This window comes from Cajanus cajan, chromosome 11, assembly GCF_000230855.2.
Source record: "Cajanus cajan strain Asha chromosome 11, NIPB_CcT2T_4, whole genome shotgun sequence".
Lineage (NCBI taxonomy): Eukaryota > Viridiplantae > Streptophyta > Magnoliopsida > Fabales > Fabaceae > Cajanus > Cajanus cajan.
In genome coordinates this window covers 1,427,026-1,446,049 of record NC_138527.1, presented here as the reverse complement: position 1 = coordinate 1,446,049, position 19,024 = coordinate 1,427,026, and the positions used below count along the sequence as shown (strand labels likewise).

The 19,024-nt window shown below is 32.9% G+C and overlaps 1 protein-coding gene and 1 non-coding gene across 2 annotated transcripts; one reads left to right on the top strand and one right to left on the bottom strand.

Annotated features, from left to right (window-relative positions):
* The first annotated feature begins 2,744 nt into the window (after positions 1–2,744).
* Positions 2,745–2,850, top strand: LOC145953624 (small nucleolar RNA R71). Its single transcript, XR_014430907.1, has one exon. It is a non-coding gene; the product is annotated as a small nucleolar RNA R71 (small nucleolar RNA).
* Positions 2,851–7,974: 5,124 nt separating this feature from the next.
* LOC109797660 (geraniol 8-hydroxylase) lies at positions 7,975–9,991 on the bottom strand. The gene is made up of 2 exons (XM_020357766.3): positions 9,027–9,991; positions 7,975–8,749 (listed from the first exon to the last, which is right to left on the bottom strand). The coding sequence occupies exons 1-2, from the start codon at positions 9,918–9,920 to the stop codon at positions 8,138–8,140; spliced, it is 1,506 nt and encodes a 501-aa protein (XP_020213355.1). The 5' UTR covers positions 9,921–9,991; the 3' UTR covers positions 7,975–8,137.
* Between the last annotated feature and the right edge of the window lie 9,033 nt (positions 9,992–19,024).

The following is a 19,024-nucleotide window of genomic DNA, read 5'->3' as shown; positions in this document are numbered from 1 at the left end:
ACCAAAAACTTGAAACTCTAACTCTTTCTATTATCTCACACTACTAAAACTGCACACAACTCAAATATATTAACAACATAATTTTATGCACTGCAGCAACATATCAACCATGAAACAACCACAACCAGCTATTGCACAACCTACCTATCACACACAGCAGGGAATCAAACCTCCCTATAAACAAAGACATATTTCTCCACAATCCAAATCATCAAAATACTCACAGACCCAACACTCAGAATGCTACACAACCACTCTAAAACATCAAATTAACTTCATATATCCTAACACACAAAACACAAACATAACCTCAACAAGATCAGCAATCTTAACATATCCCAAAACATGCCAATCATCAAGCACATCCATTCTGAATTCAAACAACCCTATGCACAAAAACTCTTAACTACTCACTATTCAAAATAAAACTTAGAATCTAAAATAGAAATTAAAACAAGAACATGCTAATTTAGTGTCTTTAGCTTGACAATTCAGATTGTTCATGGCTTCTTCAAATGTGTGCTGGCAGTGAATCTCTCAACTTCACCACCCAAATAGTGCTTGAGCCTCTGACCATTAACCAACCAAGTCCTTCCAGAAGCAGGATCTTCAAGTTCAATAGCTCCATATGATTTGACAAATTTAATCAAGAAAGGACTTGACCACTTAGATTTGAGCTTCCCAGGGAAAAGTTTCAACCTGGAATTGAACAGTAATACTTGCTGGCCAGGTTGGAAGTTCCTGTTCAGAATTTTCCTGTCATGATATATCTTGGCTTTGCGCTTGTAAGACTTAGAGGACTCATAAGCTTTCAATCTCCTTTCTTTCCATTCATGCAATTGAAGCTTTCTTTTCTCCCCTGCTGCCTTCAAATCATAATTTAAGGCCTTCAAAGCCCAAAATGCTTTATGTTCCAATCCCACTGGTAGATGACAAGCTTTACCAATGACCTTTTCCAATTCTTCATTAGAGATAGGCAAAGCCTTCTCTAGTGGCGATGAGCTCTTGAAATCATTTTGAGTTTCCAAGTACACATCATCTAATACATCAATTCTAAAGCAATCTTTGTTGCCTTTTGGAAACTTCGTTGTTTCAAATACATTGAAACTTACTTCTTCATCTTGAACTCTCACCTTCAGCTTTCCATCATCCATGTCTATGATAACTCTAGCTGTCTTCATGAAGGGTTTGCCCAATATCAAAGGAACTTCTACATCCTCTTCCATATCCATGACTACGAAATCAACCGGAAACATGAACTTATCAACCTTCACGATCATATCTTCCACTATACCATGTGGAAGCTTGATGGATCTATCAGCCAACTGCAAGGTCATCCTTGTGGGTCGTACCTCTACTTCTCCTATCTTCTTCAGCATGGATAAAGGCATCAAGTTAATACTGGCTCCAAGGTCTAAGAGTGCCTTACCCACTGATAGATTACCAATTGATACAGGGAGAGTGAAACTGCCTGGATCTCTGGACTTCTGAGGTAAAGACTTCTATATAATAGCACTGCATCCTGCCTCAAGCTCCACAGTCTCTTCTTCAAGAATTTTTCTCTTCTTAGTAAACAATTCCTTCATGAACCTAGCATAAGTGGGCATTTTCTCCATGGCTTCAGTGAAGGGAATATTTATCTGGAGCTTCTTTATGATATCCAGAAATCTCAAGAACTGTCTTTCTTTTTCTTTCTTAGAAGGAGCATGAGGGTAAGGTAAGTTTCTTACAGGAATAGTGGAAATGACTTCCTTGCCTTTCTTTTTCTTTTTCTCCTTCTCAACTCCATTCTTCTCTTTTATTTTCTCACTATTTACACTCTCATTTTTATTGTTTTCTTCCTCATTCTTCTCACGCTCTTCCTCAACCTCCCTCAATTCAACATTTTCTTTCTTTTCATTTTTCTCACTTACCCCAACATCATTACCTACCACCTTCCCACTTCTTGTTGTTATGGCTTGGCAATACTCTTTGGGGTTGGTCTTGGTGTTGGCTAAAAATGGGCCTTTAGACATGTCAGTTAATTGCTTAGCTAGCTGACCCACCTGTACTTCTAAATTCTTGATGGAAGCTTCATTATTTTCTGGTTGTTCATAGACACCTACATGAACTGGTTTAGAGTCTCCTCCAATTTGTTGGTTCTTTCATGCATAGAAGGATAAGCAGGCTGATGTTGCTGTTGTTGTTGTGGTGGTGGCCTATTGGATGGTCCAACTTCATTCCTCCATCCATATCCTTGGTTGTTGTTGTTGTTCCAACCCTGATTTCCCTGCATATAATTGTTAGTATTATAATTACGGGAATTAAAATTACCTCCTTTTTGTTGGTTTCCCACATAGTTGACCTCTTCTTCATTTGGTGTTTCAGAACAGTGACCATTGGGATGATCTCCCCCACAAAAATCACATTTTAGAGAAGAATTTGCTTGAGTTGAAGAAGAAGCAATAGCATGAAGCTGTTGTGGAATCTTGGCCATCTTCTTAGTCAATGCTTCAATCTGTTGGGACAGCAGCTTATTCTGAACAAGGATTGCATCATTAGTGCTAAGATCAAGAACTCCTCTTTTATGAGATTGATATCTTCCATGCTCTGCTTGGTGATCAGAAGATGCCAAAGATTCTATAATTTGAGTAGCTTCTTCTGGGCTCATAGTCATCATGGTGCCACCAACTGCTGCATCTAATAACATCTTCACCTCAGGCTTGATTCCATTAACAAAGAAGTTGAGTTGTTCTATATCTTCAAACCCATGGTTAGGACATTTTCTAAGCAATGACTTAAATCTCTCCCAGGCTTCACAAAATGGTTCACTTGCACCTTGCCTGAAAGTAGTAATTTCTGACTTGGCCTTAATATACTTGGATGAAGGATAGAATCTATTCACAAACTTGTTTTCCACATCACCCCAGCTTGTCAAACTTTGATTCGGGTGAAATTGTAACCAAACTTTAGCTTTTCCTGTTAAAGAGAATGGAAACAACCTCAAGTATACAGCTTCCTCATCACCTTCAGGAATTCCCATTGTTCCACATAACTCATAGAAATTTGAAAGGTGAGTATGGGTCTTCATGATCTAGGCCAACAAATTGTTGTGAGCTAACCAAAGTAAGGAAGGCAGGCTTCATCTCCATTTCTATAGAAGTATTTGGAGCTGCAATGCTAGAGAAATGCCTAGGGCCATGTTGTTGTGCATAATCACCTAGGGTCCTTCTAGGAGGCCTGGCTGGTCCATCTGTTCCCTCTTCAGCCATTTCTGATTCAAGGAATGGTTGATTTGATGAAGTTGAAGAACTCAGAAGATCCTGCTGTTGTTTTTGGATTCTCTCTAACTGTCTAAGCCTTCTTGTTCTACTATTGTTCCTCCTTGCCGTTCTTTCAATTTCAGGGTCAAAATGTAAATCTTCGGCTGGAGTTTTCCCTCGCATACACTTTTAAGAAGTTTGCACAGCAAGGTGAGTCCACAAAACACAACAAGACAAATATATATATATTATAAGTATTCACAAATAATTTATTTACAAAATTACAAAATCACAAGATTAAGAATCACTAAATAGCACCAAATCCCCGGCAACGGCGCTAGAAACTTGATGAGGGTTTTTCGCAAACACACCACTTGGCAAGTGAACCAAGTTTTGAAGTAGTATTCAAATATCGTCCTCAGGGATTTGAGTGTTTAGTAATTCTTGCTCTGATGATTTAAATGAGAATGATGTTAAAATTGCAAATGGGTAAAGATGGAGTAAAACAACACAATAAACTAAGAGTAGTAAAGAAAATGGTTAAGATACAAGGATTGGTCCAGAAGCACTTGCTAACTCATAGATCTTCTTAAAATACATGCGATTCTAATTCCATTATTTCCACGTTCATTAAGTAATCCAACAAGATTCCTCAAGGTTGAATCCTAAAGTCATTAAGCTCAAAACATGATTCCTCTATGTTTTGAGTTTAACACTTCGCATTAAGAACAATGACTTGAACAATGTGACTAACCAAATCAAGTCTATTCCTAGAACAAGAAATGATTAGGTGCAAGATTCAGTTCGGGTTTTCAAAAACGTTTTCCAACTGGATTCAAAAACCAAAAATCATACAACGGGTGATCAAGCCGATATAAGCATTAAGAGAAGAATCAATGCACAAATAATGAGATCAAAATGCATATATTTAAGAAGAAGAAGAGTTAGTAGTTACATCCAACCAATCCTCAAGAAGTTTAGCCACACATGGCCATTACAGGATCAAAGAGTGAAAAGAAGAAATTACAAAGTAAAGGATGAAGAAATGAAGTTGATCTTCGTTCCCAAAGGATTCAGCTTCCAAATCTTTGTTCTCCCTTCGTTCTTCCCTCTTCACGTGCTTCTCCCCTGTTTTTCTCTGTAATTTTTTGTGATACCTGGTTTCTCCTCTTTTCCCCTTTTATATGGGCTTCAAAACAGGGCCAAAAAGTGACTTTTATTCCCACGGCTGCAGCTGTAGATCCACGGCTATAGCTATGGAGAGTCCTTCAGGGTGAAGAAACCTCTGGCGCTGCAGCTGTAGCTCCACAGCCATGGCTGTGGAAACTCCTTCATGATTAAGCAACTCCCTGAGTTGTAGCTGTGAAACCACAGCTATGGCTGTGAGTCTCTGTGGCTTTTCCTTGATCTCCCAAGCCTCAACGCTCAAGCTTTGGACCTGGAGCTTTAGCTTCAAGTCTCTGGAACCAAAAATGAGCATTCTATATTTGCACAGCTATAGCTGCAGAACCACAGCTATAGCTGCAAGTTTCTGGTCTTCAAAATTTCTCCCCAGATTTCCACAGCTATAGCTCCAGAAGCACAGCTATTGCTGTGGAAATCTGTCTTCTCAATTTTCCTACAAAAAATGGAGAGAAAACATTAGGCTTTTGCTACTACTCTTCTACCCTTTTAGTATATTTTGATTCTTCCAATTTAGGGGGCAAAATAACATATATAAATATCTACAAATACCAAAAAGAGTACCAAAATTTGAGTGTAAATCATACATAAAAGACACTCAACATTAACCTTTGATAATAAGCTTTCATCTTTGATGAGAGATATTCCAACTTGTCTTCTGACATTTGCATACTACTTGACATTTTTGTGACCTTGTCATCAATCTTTTTCAGCAGGGAGTTCTGTGCCTGGGCATTTTCTGTCTGCCAGTTTAGAACTTCTTCTGCTTTGCTGAGTACCTTCAGTTTCCCGTCAGTACCAATTTCTGATGGAATGATGGTGGGTTTGGTAGAGTATCTGGTGTTAGGATCTATTTTTCTCTCCAAAGGAGGGAACTCTACATCTCGTTCTGCTTCTGAAAACATGAAGCATGGTGTAGGTTTAGAGGTAGGTTGGAAAACCTTTTCTACCTCTCCTGAACATCTTGGTGAGACCATGTTGAAGGAATTACGGTTAGTGTTATGAGTTCTTCCCCAAGATTTGTTCTGTGAATCAGATCGCCTGTTGGGACGAGGAGGTAACTTGCAGGGCGTATTCCATCCCTCATCATCACTATCCGATTCACTATTTTCCTCTTCACTGGTATCTCCTGAGTGCATCCAGCAATCACACTCAGGATCGCACATATCTAGGTTGACATTCCAAATAAAGTGGCCATTGATGCGGTCAGTATAGACCACGTTCCCATCTGCTTTGACTGAGTCTATGGGAATTCTTTCTTCTTTGACGAAGGGTTCCAGCATCATGGTTTGGAAATTTGGTCCTGAGGATTTTTCTGGTTGTTGAAAAATCGTCCAAACTATTCCGTCAGTATATCGACGAAAGGTTGCCTGGTCTGTCTGTATGGGTTTCCCATGATGTTTATGAAGATTTTCATAGTTGGTTACCCACTGCAAGGGGATGAGCTCCTTCAGTTGTTCCCTAGTAATATTTCTAGGGACTTGGACAATAGAAGGGTTTTCTTCTGCCTGGTTGGCCAGGACAAACAGGGTGTTGTCATTACTGCTGGGCAGGGCTAGGTTCACTGCATGAGACTGTAATCTGTAGATGATTTGGTAGTGGAGTGTGGCACAAACAGCATATCAGAGATCTGAGCTGCTCTAGTGATCTGAACTTGGACCTTCAATCGGTTTGGCACGGTAGGGTCTTTTAGACTAACATTATAATCGAGAAATAATGTTAGTACAACACTTCCAGCATGAAGTGTAGTTAAGACTGTGCCTATCACAGCATTTTCATAATGGAGGTAACTAGTGTCTAGCAAGGAAATCCTTGCAGAGACAGGAAGTCCACGTCTTCCATGGAGTGTGAGCATTAATCTAATGGCTCCATAGTGAAGATGATTATAGCCATCAGCTCTCCAGTGCCTGATAAGTTCTCTGGGAATCTCAATAGTGACATATTGTTCCTCAGAGGTGACCATTAAAGAACACTGTTCCATCTTGGAAGATTGAACGTATTCTTTCTCATGAGGTCGTTTGGATCAGATCAATTGGGTGATAGATCTCACAGTAGATGTCTGTCTTTTAAATATGTTGTATGGGCTCAAAAGGGGGGCTGTGCTTTCAGAAATCTGAGCGTCTTCAGGAATATAGGAATATTCTACAAGGTTTTCTATCTTTGGAGCTAAGGTTCTGGAGACATGGTTTGGTAAGGATAAGGGAGTATTTAGAAAAGTGGGTTGGGTTTCTGAGTTTGATTAAGTAAGGATTGGATTTTCCATGATAAGAAAATCTCTCCCCTACTCACTCCTTCCTCTATAATAGTATTATATTCTCAGTCAACGAGTTAGGCTCTGATACCACTATGCCTGGAGCCTTAGAGACATATAACTCACTTACCGTCGACGTCATATAAGAACTTGCTTACTTTTATTTAAATATATAAAATTATATTTAAAATTTTTACAAATAAATATTTTTAAATATATAAATTATATTTTAGACTTATGATGGATAATTTATATTGTGATAGGAGATTATTTTAATTGTTGATAATTTATTTTAATTTAATTTATAAATAAATATGATAATTGAAAATTGAATTAATTAGATACGAAGTTAAAAAATTTCTAAGAAGTCTCAATGTAAAAAAAACGCCTAAAAGTGAAATTGTTCTAGTTAAACAGAAACTCCTAAAAAATATTTTCACACAAAATAATCAGGTCTTATACAAGAGCATATAGGTACTACTCCTTTCGTTTAGAAGCTATCCAAACAATTTTAGTTTAGATGATTTTGATTTATTATTTTAATATGAAGTGGTTAATTGTCATCCTTTTAATTTGTTAATGAAACAAAAAAATTATTATTAACACAGCTTTTAAAATATTTATTACAAACTTGATAAACTCACTATAATTAAATTAAATAAATTTATATGGTTGACACATAAATTATTTATTTTATATTTAAATATATTATTAGTCTCTCAAGTATTATAATTATGCGATTTTGATCCAACACGTTTTAATTAAATGAATTAAGTTTTCAAGTATATAAATTATACAATTTTAGTGTCTAATCTTTTGTTAAAAATATAATAACTTTTTTAATATGACACTGGCGAGTGACATAATAGATGATGTGACATTGAGGAATTACATCCATATAAAGACATATTGTTAATGTGGTGAAGGAAGTAAACAATGACGTAACATGATGATGTAATATATGAAAAAAAAATAGAAAAAAAATGATCAAATGTAAAGATAAGATTTGAATCTATCATCCTTCCTTTCAAAATCCACAATCAATACTTAATTATTACACTATTAAATTTCTTTAATATATAAATAAAATTTATAATATATATATATATATATATCTTTATTCAAAATCAAAATTACAATATTTTAATTACAACTAAACAATATATGCATATAATTTTTTAATTTTTCAGAATTACAATAACAACACTAAGGTTTCATAGATAAAATCATGTACATACTACTAGAACTCCCTACCGATAAAAATCTTGTAATTCTAGAATGACAAAATAATTAGTCATATTTCTCATGGAGTTAGAACATTATATAATTCACTTGCAAATTTATGAAACTAGGATAGAGCAATACACTACATTTATTACAAGGACTAAACAAAACATGGTGTAAATGAAAAAAGGAAGAAAAAAAAAAAGATAAAACTACTTTGCCATATCACATAAACCATTTAATTGGTTGTTTTAATCGGAACAACTAGCACAGGTTGAGCCTTCTCTAAGGTTAGTCCAAACTTGTCATCCATATTCATATCATGTGGTTTGACACCACCCTGAAGCTCCCAATCAAAGGAATTGATAAGTGAACCCAACATTAAGAACAACAATCTTATGGCCAATGGCAAGCCAGGGCATATTCTCCTCCCACCACCAAATGGTGTGAGCTCAAAACTCCTTCCTCTAAAGTCAATTTCTGACCCCAAGAACCTCTCTGGTGAAAACAAACAAGGATTGTCCCATAAATTTGGGTCTCTACCAATGGCCCACACATTAACTAACACTTGTGCGCCCTTTGGGATTGTGTATCCATGCATCTTCAACTCCACTTCAACTTGTCTAGGTAGCAAAAGTGGAGCTGCTGGGTGCAACCTGAAAGTCTCTTTCACTATTGCTTGCAAGTAAGGGAGTTTACCAATGTCTGATTCTTCCACAACCTTACCTTTGCCTATACTCCTATATAGCTCTGCCTTTGCCTTTGCCATGATATTCGGGTTATGAAGTAACTCAGCCATTGCCCATTCTACTGTAGATGTTATCGTATCTGTTCCTGCCACAAACAAGTCCTACCAAAAACCCATAATCAGCTAGTTGGATATTTTTATGACGGTTAAAGGCCAAATGATTAATTCAACTTATCATTAACTTTTGTTGTAATTATTTGAAGGTTGTCTTTAATTTCTAACTAGTTGATAATATAAAGTTATTTACACCAACACAATCAAACTCATCTTGAAACATCCAAACATTATAATTTCTTAGTGTAGTAAGAAGACTAGTGTGAGAAGATTTAGAATTATTAACTATATAGCAGTAAGGGGAAAAGAAAGGAAATAGTAATACCACTGACAAACGTTCAATCTTATCCTTATACATTTCTTGATTGTTGTCTTGACCATTGTTGAGAATAGCATCTAACATGTCATTTTTGGTGCAGTAAGTAGCATCTTTCCTTTGCTTCAACCTTTGGTCAACCAAGCTCTTGAATATGGTCAACAACTTCCAAAAGTAATTACCCGTGCGCCTTCTGATGCCATGAGGGTCAACCACCTTCAACACTGGGAAACAATCTGCCAAATTTGGCCTTCCAACCTCCTTCATGATATTTGCCACTAACTCCTTGATTTCTCCTGCCTTATTTGTAGAGTGAACCAAATCCTTTGAGTAAATCGTGTTTGACAACAAGTTAATGGTTGTCTTAAAAGCCAACCTTCCAATATCCACTGCTTCACCCCTCAAGCTGCTTTGGTGGATGTCACTGAGAAGCTCCTTAACCTTGTTGCGCCTAAGCCCTTCACTGGCAACTAAGTTCTTGTTAGAAAACAATAGGCCATTACATAATTTTCTCAAGTCTCTCCAGCGATGTGAGACTGGAATGAAGGGCAAGCCGTACTCATCATGGTTAGCACCTTTCATTGCATCAGGGATTTTTCTGTTTGATAAGAACTGGTCATGGATTAGGAGAACCTCTTTGGCCATTTCTACTGAGGACATCACTATGGTGGTGATTTGGCCTAATTTGAGGCTCATTATTGGGCCATAAGTGTTTGCTAGAGAGGCCAAGGTTTGGTGGGGCTTGGCACCTAGTTGGTGGAGATTTCCAACTATGGGAAGACCAATAGGTCCTGGTGGGAGCTTGTCATTTGTTTTGCTTCTATTTGGAAATAGCAGTGAAGTGAGGGCTTTCATAATGATGATGGTTAAAAGAAAGAGGAGTATGCAAGTGAATGTGCCCATCTCATGTGGTAAGGTGGGGGCAAATCAACACAAACTAGACATAGATTTGCACGATGCACGAATTAAAAAGAATTATATAAGTTTTATATATAATGAGCATAAATGTCAATTAATAATGATTATTAGGTTTTGACAAAAACAATTTTTTTAATAATGATTCATAATTAGCATTAATATTAATATTAATTATTTTTTAAAATAGAGAATTTAATCAAATTAAATTTCTTAAATAGTAAATTAAAATTAATTAATATTACTTCATTTTTATTTATAACTAAAATTAATTTTTTTTGTAACTGAAAGTTTAACAAAATTTAATCTCTTAGTTAATAAAATCATTAATTCATATATAATGGCATATTAAATGTAATTTACATTATAATTTTGGCAAAAAAAATGTTTTTATTTTTGGTATTTTATTTTTTTATAGCAAACAATTTAATTAAATTTCATCTCTTAATTATTAGTTAATATGATTATTTATATAATTATTAATTTATTAATTAAATATAAGTTTAAGTTATTTGTTACTCAATACAAATATAGAAGAACAATAAAAATAATATTATAGATAAAATGTGTGACAAATTGAGAATAGTGGGAGAAGGAGGAAAATTAAAGAAAGAGGATAAGAGATAGATTAGATAGAATATAAATATATAATATAAAGGATAGAAGAGAAAAACAAAAGGAAGTGAGAAAAGTAGTACCATGATGAAATAAAAATTAGACAATAGAGAAATGAGAAAGAAAAAAAATGAAGAAAAAAAAGTAGTATCTTTTTGATGACGATGATGATGAAATAAAAATTAGACAATAGAGAAATAAGAGTTAGATTAAATAGAATTTGGATAAATGTAACATATAGAAAGTAAAGGAAAAATATGATAGAAGATAGAAGTTTAGAGAATTTGTCACATAAACTGATATGATACATTTAAGTTATGAACTCAATTTTGCATACATAAAACATTTCCGATAGGTACTTAAATACTAAAACTGACTAATTCTTGGTTAGATAAATCAAACTGTAAAATATGACTAAGGTCATAAGCAAACATCATTTGCTTGTACAACTTTTTAACCAAACTTTTTTTTAAACATAAACAACTTTTAACCAAATTTACAAGTAAAACAAAAAATTGCAAGAACTTTAAAATATTCACTACTATAGGATGCATATTCTACATCAGTTTTGTGAAGTTATCTACATCGGTTCTAAAATCGATGTAGAATAGAGCGACTTAGAAAATGTATACATTTTTACATCGGTTTAAAAAATGTAGATTATACATAAATCTACATCGGTTCTCTTGAGAACCGATGTAAATATATGCATAAATTTACATCAATTCTTAGGAGAATTGATGTAGATTTATGTATAAATTTACATCGATTCTCAGGAAAATCGATGTAGATTTATGCATAAATTTATAATTTTATATTCTTTCTAATTACCTGTAATGAATATATATATACATATATATATATATATATATATATATATATATATATATATAAATTTTAGACAAAATACGATAATCTACAGAAACAAATTATAATATACATACTTATGTATAAATTTTAATGAAACAAATAAATATTTATGACACCTATAAGCAACATAACCATAAAAATGAAATAGAAATCCAAATGTGATAGGAAAAATAATTCCAAATATGATAATCCCTACAATAATCCTCTTAATTATTTGAAAAATATTACACTAATATTCCTTAAACATTACATTAACTCTCTTAATTATTTGAAAAATATAACATTGTGGTAAAGAGGTTCATGAAAACGTTACAAAAAAGAAGGGAGTTTTGGTGCAATTCTCGCTCTTGCTACTCCAAATTGTCCTAAGCCTCCAAGAACCGCGTGGAATAACTCCAAGTTCTTCTGCCAAGAGCATGTTTCGAACTCTCCTTTTCCTGAACCACACCAAGTAGATGACAAAAACTATTTATTAAATTAAACAATTTTGATACATGCATTCGTCAATTATAAGATGTAACATTTTCCATGTTGCCATTTCAGTCTTTTAATTATATGAATTAATTAATTGACCAAAAGTAAATGACTAGACCAACATAAAGTTAATCAATAATAGAAAACTATGACCGTGGACCTGGTTCTAATTCTAATCCCATGGAAACGTTTGCATCACTCACCCATATTATAGAAAAAGACTATTATGTTTGAGTTCAACAACCACACTAATTAACTAGGTATGCATAAAACATGTTAGATTTAAACTCGATGTAGAATATGTAACGACCCGCACTAACAACTAGGGTTTTTGTGAGTCGAAGGTCAGCACCAAAAGAGTTCGCGAGAGTGTTATGTCGAGAGGGTTCAGTTGCGTGTGATGAATGTCGTAGAAATTTGCTTTCACTTCTACATTGGTCAGATTTAAACCTGATGTAGAATATGTAACGACCCGCCATGGTCCCTACACTTTGTAGAATTGCATACTACTACTAGTGAACTAAGAGAATATAGAAACTGAACAACTCATACATACAGGTGTATAAATATAAATATAATAACTACGTTTCTATGTACAAAATATAGCACATCACCATATATGTACAGTCATCCCAAAATCATAACCTCCTAGTGTCGGTCAAGCACACACAACAGTTACCCAAGAAGGTAACTCTGACACAAGAATAAAACTCCTTCTCTCATAGCAGTCATCTCAACTCTAAGCTAGCCCTGACCTGCTCCCACACAAGGTATGATCATCGCAGTCCATGAACATGGAAACAAAAGGGTAAGCTAGAGTTCAAAAATCAATCATACAAGTACAAAATATCAATCTATACTACCAATTCACCCAAATCAAGTCCCACAGGAACTTCCATCTCAATCATTCATCAATTAATAAAACATGAAGTCAAACACCATGCACCTCATCATCATAGCAATCATGATATGCATGCAACTCATGACACATATCAACGCATATCAATCATCTAATGCGTCATCACACATACACCTAGAAGATCTCCCTAATAGCAGAGCAGCATAAGTGACATCCCATCCTACCGAAACCACCCCAACCGTTTTCACGCCCAATGCGCCCGCTCGGTCACAGCTAAACAGGATATAAATCCTCACTCGGGTTTACTCGGATGATGTCACTTACACAATTAGAAGTTCGGTTCCATCGTCAGGTATAGCATAGCTGGGTACAGGCTTACCACGACCTTTACATGCATCACCAAGTCACTCGTGGGGTTCGTCCATCGACTATCCGCAAGGAACCACACACCTTCCCCAGTACTTGGTTAAGGGAATAACCCTCGACCTTATACTCCGCTCCAACACTAGCTAAGGACTTAGAGGAGACTCACCCAAACCAGTGGCCTACTTGAGCACCACTCTCACCCAAAACCAATGGCCTACCGGAGCATCACTCTCATAATCAGTGGCCTATCCAAGCACCACTCTCAAGAGACTCTATTTGAACTCTTCCATTTTGAAAATGTTTCCCTCTCCTAAAGTCCTAGGCTAGACACATGCCATAAGGCATCACATGCAATAATGCATCATACATCATACATGGCCTACCCACCATCACGATCAATATCATTCTCATATGAACATATACACATGTCATATCATATTTAAACATTCATACATATCTTCACTAAGCATATATACATATGAATCAAACACCACCACACATCATATATCATACATACATGATCAAAACTTCAACTTTAAACATGCATAAGCATCATTTTCAATCCAAAAGTATCAAACCCACTCATATCTAAAGCAACCAAATCACGCCCAACCTAACATCTAACCCAAGAGCTCTAAGCTCTTCCATGCCCGACGTGCTCAACTTGCTCCCAGCCTAGACCCAACTAGAGAGTCCTGAAACTTATCGATGCCCGGTGCGCTCAGCTCGCGCCCAGCGTCCTTGAGGTAGAGACTCATAAGAGTCTCCACACCTAGTGCGCTCACCTTGCGCATGGCGTGCTCCAAACAGAGACCATCCAGAGTCTCTCCACGCCCGGCGCACCTAACCTGTGCCCGATGCCATACCAAAAAAATGCCCTTGAAGTCACTATCTGATATCGCGCTCGGCGTGGTTCCTCTCATGCCCAGCGCGAACCCATCTAGAGACCTCCATTTCAGTTCACGTCTAGCATGACTAGCCTCGCGCCCGGCGTGAGTTTGAAATGGTTGCCTCTAATGAAGGCATGCTTGGTGCCAAGAACTGCGCCCGACATAAATCCAAATAGTAGCCTCTCCAAAACTTCAAAAATTCCCTCCAGCACCTAAAAATCAGAAAATTCCAATCACATGCAAACCAAGAAATACAATGCATGAGCTCCATACAATTCGAAAACAATCATGGATCCAACATGCATCTAACATATGCATCAAATCATCAAAAACCCTCATTTTTCCCAAAACCCCGAAAAATGAGCAATTTCTCCAATCCAATCATGGATTCTCAACACTCATGCATCAATTGAGTTTCTAAACTCACATGTAACGAAACAACAAATATTCTAGCTTCCCTCACCTGAAAATTGGCTTAGAATAGCCAAGAAATGAGAAGAAGAAAAAGTTTCCTCCAAAGCTCGACTCCCAGACTTCAATCCCCCAAAAGCAAGCTTCCTAGCCTGAATTCCAAGACAAGACAGAAAGAGTTAGTGATCTAGAAGAGAAGAGGAATCAAACAGATAAATTTGGGAGAGAAAGGAGCTCACTGTTCGAGAGTCCTTCTCTCTAAAATTTCTCTCTAGCTTTCTTTGAAAATGAACTTATGAAGTTCCCTTCTCAGAGAAACCCTTATATACTCTTCTCTCTAAAGTCAACTAAACTCTGAAATCTACTCTCTACGTTACAGAATAATTTTGTGATTCCATTTCTACATCGGTCAGTGACAAAATCGATGTAGAATTTTTCACATCTATATCGTTTCTCCACAAAACCAATGTAAATATGCTTACATCTTTTATTTATTTACAAAACTGCCATCGCGTTTCTTATTTACATCGTTTCTATTGAAACTAATGTAGATATAATGATGTTAAACAGTGTTTTTCTAGTAGTGATTTAATTAAGACAATAATAAAAATAAAACACTTTGAATCTCAACTCTTATTAAATAAATCTGATCGACTTATAATTTTAGTTTTAAATATACTTCAACTCTGACAAAGACATTATTCTAAAAAAACTTTGAACCATTGTAGTTCACCTAATAATTACCATTCTATAATTTTTTTTATTGATAAAAACTATTGAAAATTTGTTTATAACACTCTTTTATATAATTTAGATTACTAACAATACATTTCTTAATATATTATTTTTAACACACATTGTGGTCTATAAGATTAATCAAGACGAATTCTTAGGTGGACCAATATTACATGTGGCCCACTATACAACATTATTGATGACCATTCTATAAACTTATACTGCAGTTTATTTTCTCATATACCCTCATACATCCTAATCTAATTTCCACCCAAAATTTGAACAGTTCCATATCTCAAGTCAGAGACCAGGGCAAACTTTCAGTGTCTAACCATGGCACTAGTGGAAGGCAACGCCACCATAGAGTGGGATGGAGGACGACACAATAAGTGACCATGATGGTGGAGGGAGACTTGTATTTTGAGCCAACAAAAATTTATCAAATTGTCTCTTATTTTACCAGACTTTTTTATAGAGGAAATTATTCTAGTGTTAACAATTTTATATATTAACAATTTTATATAATAAGATTAGTACTACTTATCATATATGAAAAATACAAAAAAGGTTATATATATATATATATATAACTAAATTAAATTACCTCTCTTTAAACGCAATGTATATTCAATTATTCATACAATTCCAACAAAAAAAAATGTGATCGAAAGCAATAACATTAATCAAAGCTCTAACTTTATATTTATACCAACCATATATTAGATTCAATTAATTTAGTTTTATAATCAACTCTTATATATTAAATATAAATTATATATAATATTGAAATGTTTTTAAAAAAAAATTCTTATAGATTAAGTTTTTTTAACTTCTTATCTAATACAATTTTTATATATCATAATTATTTATGAATTAAATTTTAATATTTTAAAATAATTTACCAATAAATAAAAAAATCTATTTTATAATATAAATTATTTATCATAAATTTAAAAGATATTTTATAATTTTAAAAATATCTACTTATATAAATTTTAAATATAATTTATATATTCAAACATAATAATTATTATTTATATGTAGAATATACATTTTAAATGTGCATTGATTGCACATCCTAAAATAGTAGTTATTTATTATTATAATTTCAACCAACAATTAAAACTAATTAATAGCATTAGATAATGTCATATTAACTTTTATTTTGATCAAATAGAAATTTACCAAATTGTCCCCCATTTGGATGGACATTGGAGAGGGAGAAATTGTTTAAATATTAACAACTTTATATAATAAGATAATTATTTATCATGTATAATTTCAACAAAAAAAATTAAAAGAAATTAACATTATAATTAATGACATCATGAAATGTCATTTTAACCCTTATTTTTTAATCCAACCAAAATTAAGCATATTGTCTTCCATTTGGTCAGACTTTTTGTGCAAAAATCGCTCCAATGTTAACACTTTCCATAATATAAGATAAGATGTTTTGAACTATCACCAAATTTGTCACACCCTTTTACCCCAAAACATAAATATTAAATATTTTAAGATATAAAAGCAATTTGAATTAAAAACATTATAAAATACTTAAATTTTAACTCTTCTAATAAAAGGATTCACAAAATTTTTAATAACACTGTTAAATAAAAAGATAACCAATAAATTACCTCAATTTAACTCATTTTTTTTATTATTTATGAGTTCGAATGTAAGATTCTGAGTAATAATCTATTTCAATCCCAAAAAAAAAAAATTATCTCTCCAAAATAAGGATTAATTAAGCTTTCGTACTTATTTTTAATTAATTCAATTTTTTAATTATGAATAGATTTAAATAACTTTTTCGCCTTGTAAGATAAGAGTATTAGTTTTACTTCTTTTAATTTAATTTTTCAATTTTTTATTTTTTATTTTTTATTTATTTTTTCATTGTCATTTAATTGACCGTTAAATCAAATAGAAAAAATTGAAAAATTATAGAACCAAATTTAAAAATAAAAAACAAGCACAAAACAAAAACCAACTAAATTTTGGAAAAATTTTTAAACTAAATTTATAAAATCCAAAACTTAATTTACATTACACTAATAAACAGTAAAAAAAAATAAAAAAAAACCCTCAATTTCTAGTGAGTGACTTTTTTTTCCGTTAAAATATATAAAAATAAAACATATAATATTTGAAAGAAAAAAATAAAATTAGATAGTTACATTTTATATATAAAAATTAGATGGTTAGATGCTTAATATAAAAATAATTTATCCTATAAATTAAATGCCAATTATTTATTATTAATACCGTAAGATAGCATGCCGAAGGGAAGAATAGCATTTATCTATAAATAAATAAATAAATATATATATATATATATATATATAGGGAGTTATAATTACATTGCATAACTTTTACTAAGTATTACACTGCTCAATAACTTTATATTAAATGTGAATTTTGTAAATTCAACCGTAAGATTGACGTAATATATTCATTTTAAAATACATTAAAATATGAACATTTTGATTATTTTCAAGTTATCATTTAATTTTAACAAAATTTATATACACTTATAAAGTGATATGAACTTTCAATTTTACGGTTGGATTTACAAAATTCACATTTAATATAAAATTTTTCAGCGATATAATACTTAATAAAAATTACATCGGTGTAATTATAACTCCCGGCATATATATATATATATATATATATATATATATATATATATATATATATATATATATATATATATATATATATATATTTGTTCGCAATCTTTGACTTTAATTTTTTATATTGATTGGTCTTCGCATACATTACAATTTACACAGAAGACGTCATTCAGAAAACGCCGCCGTGAAACCGGCAACGAACAATCCGGTTGTCTATCGAAGAAAAAATTTGTGTATTCAAAGTGAATTTTCTCATTCTTGAAGGGATATGTTAATGATATTTTCTAAGAAATATATTAGAAAGTAATATAATTATTAAATTAGATTAAATATGTAATTTAGTCCCTATATGGAATGTAAATTTTCAATTTGATCCTTGTAAGTAAAATAAATCAATTCTTATACGTGTAAACATTATTAATTTAGTATCCAATATACCGTCAAACTTACTACACATTCTTAATCTGGTTTGTCTTTATAACATTCTAATTTTTATAATTAAATATTATGTCATAGTTTTAATTAAATAAATAATTTAGAAATATTTAGGCTTTGAAATGAAATAAGTTTCTATAATTAAAATATTTAAAATAAATAAATAAAAAGGATTATAATGATCCAATCTAACTTAAAAAAAATCCAACTTTTGTCCTTTTTGACTCTAAAAAATACTCTAATGAGAAGTCTCTTAAGCCTAAACCTAAACCTAGCGTGGATCTCCTATTTTTATGTTTTAACCTAATGAATTTATGACTTGTTAACAATGTTGTGTGTATGATTTGAATGATATATATGAATATGCTATGAATGATGATAAAAAAAATGTACAAGAATATTATTGTATATTGTTATTATTTGAATGAAACTTTGATTTGTAATTATTGTTGTAGGTTGTTGAGATCACAAATCAAATTAAACGCATCACAATTCAAATCAAACTCTTCAAGTGTAGAATGCACCATGCATGTAAGATACAATAGGATATTCCTAATACTTAAATTGAGAGTGTAGAACTGACAAACTCCTAATCCATAAAAGATTGAAAATAGAGGGAGAGAGAGTTGAGAGCAAAAATAAAAGGGAGAGCGATGCTTAGTGCATCCAACTCTTTTGAGTGCTCAGGTATTTATAAAAAAAGAATCTAATCATTGTTACTACGATTAATCATAAAAATAAAAATTAATTAATTTTAAAATATTGATAAAATAATTATAACTACAATGGTTATATTAT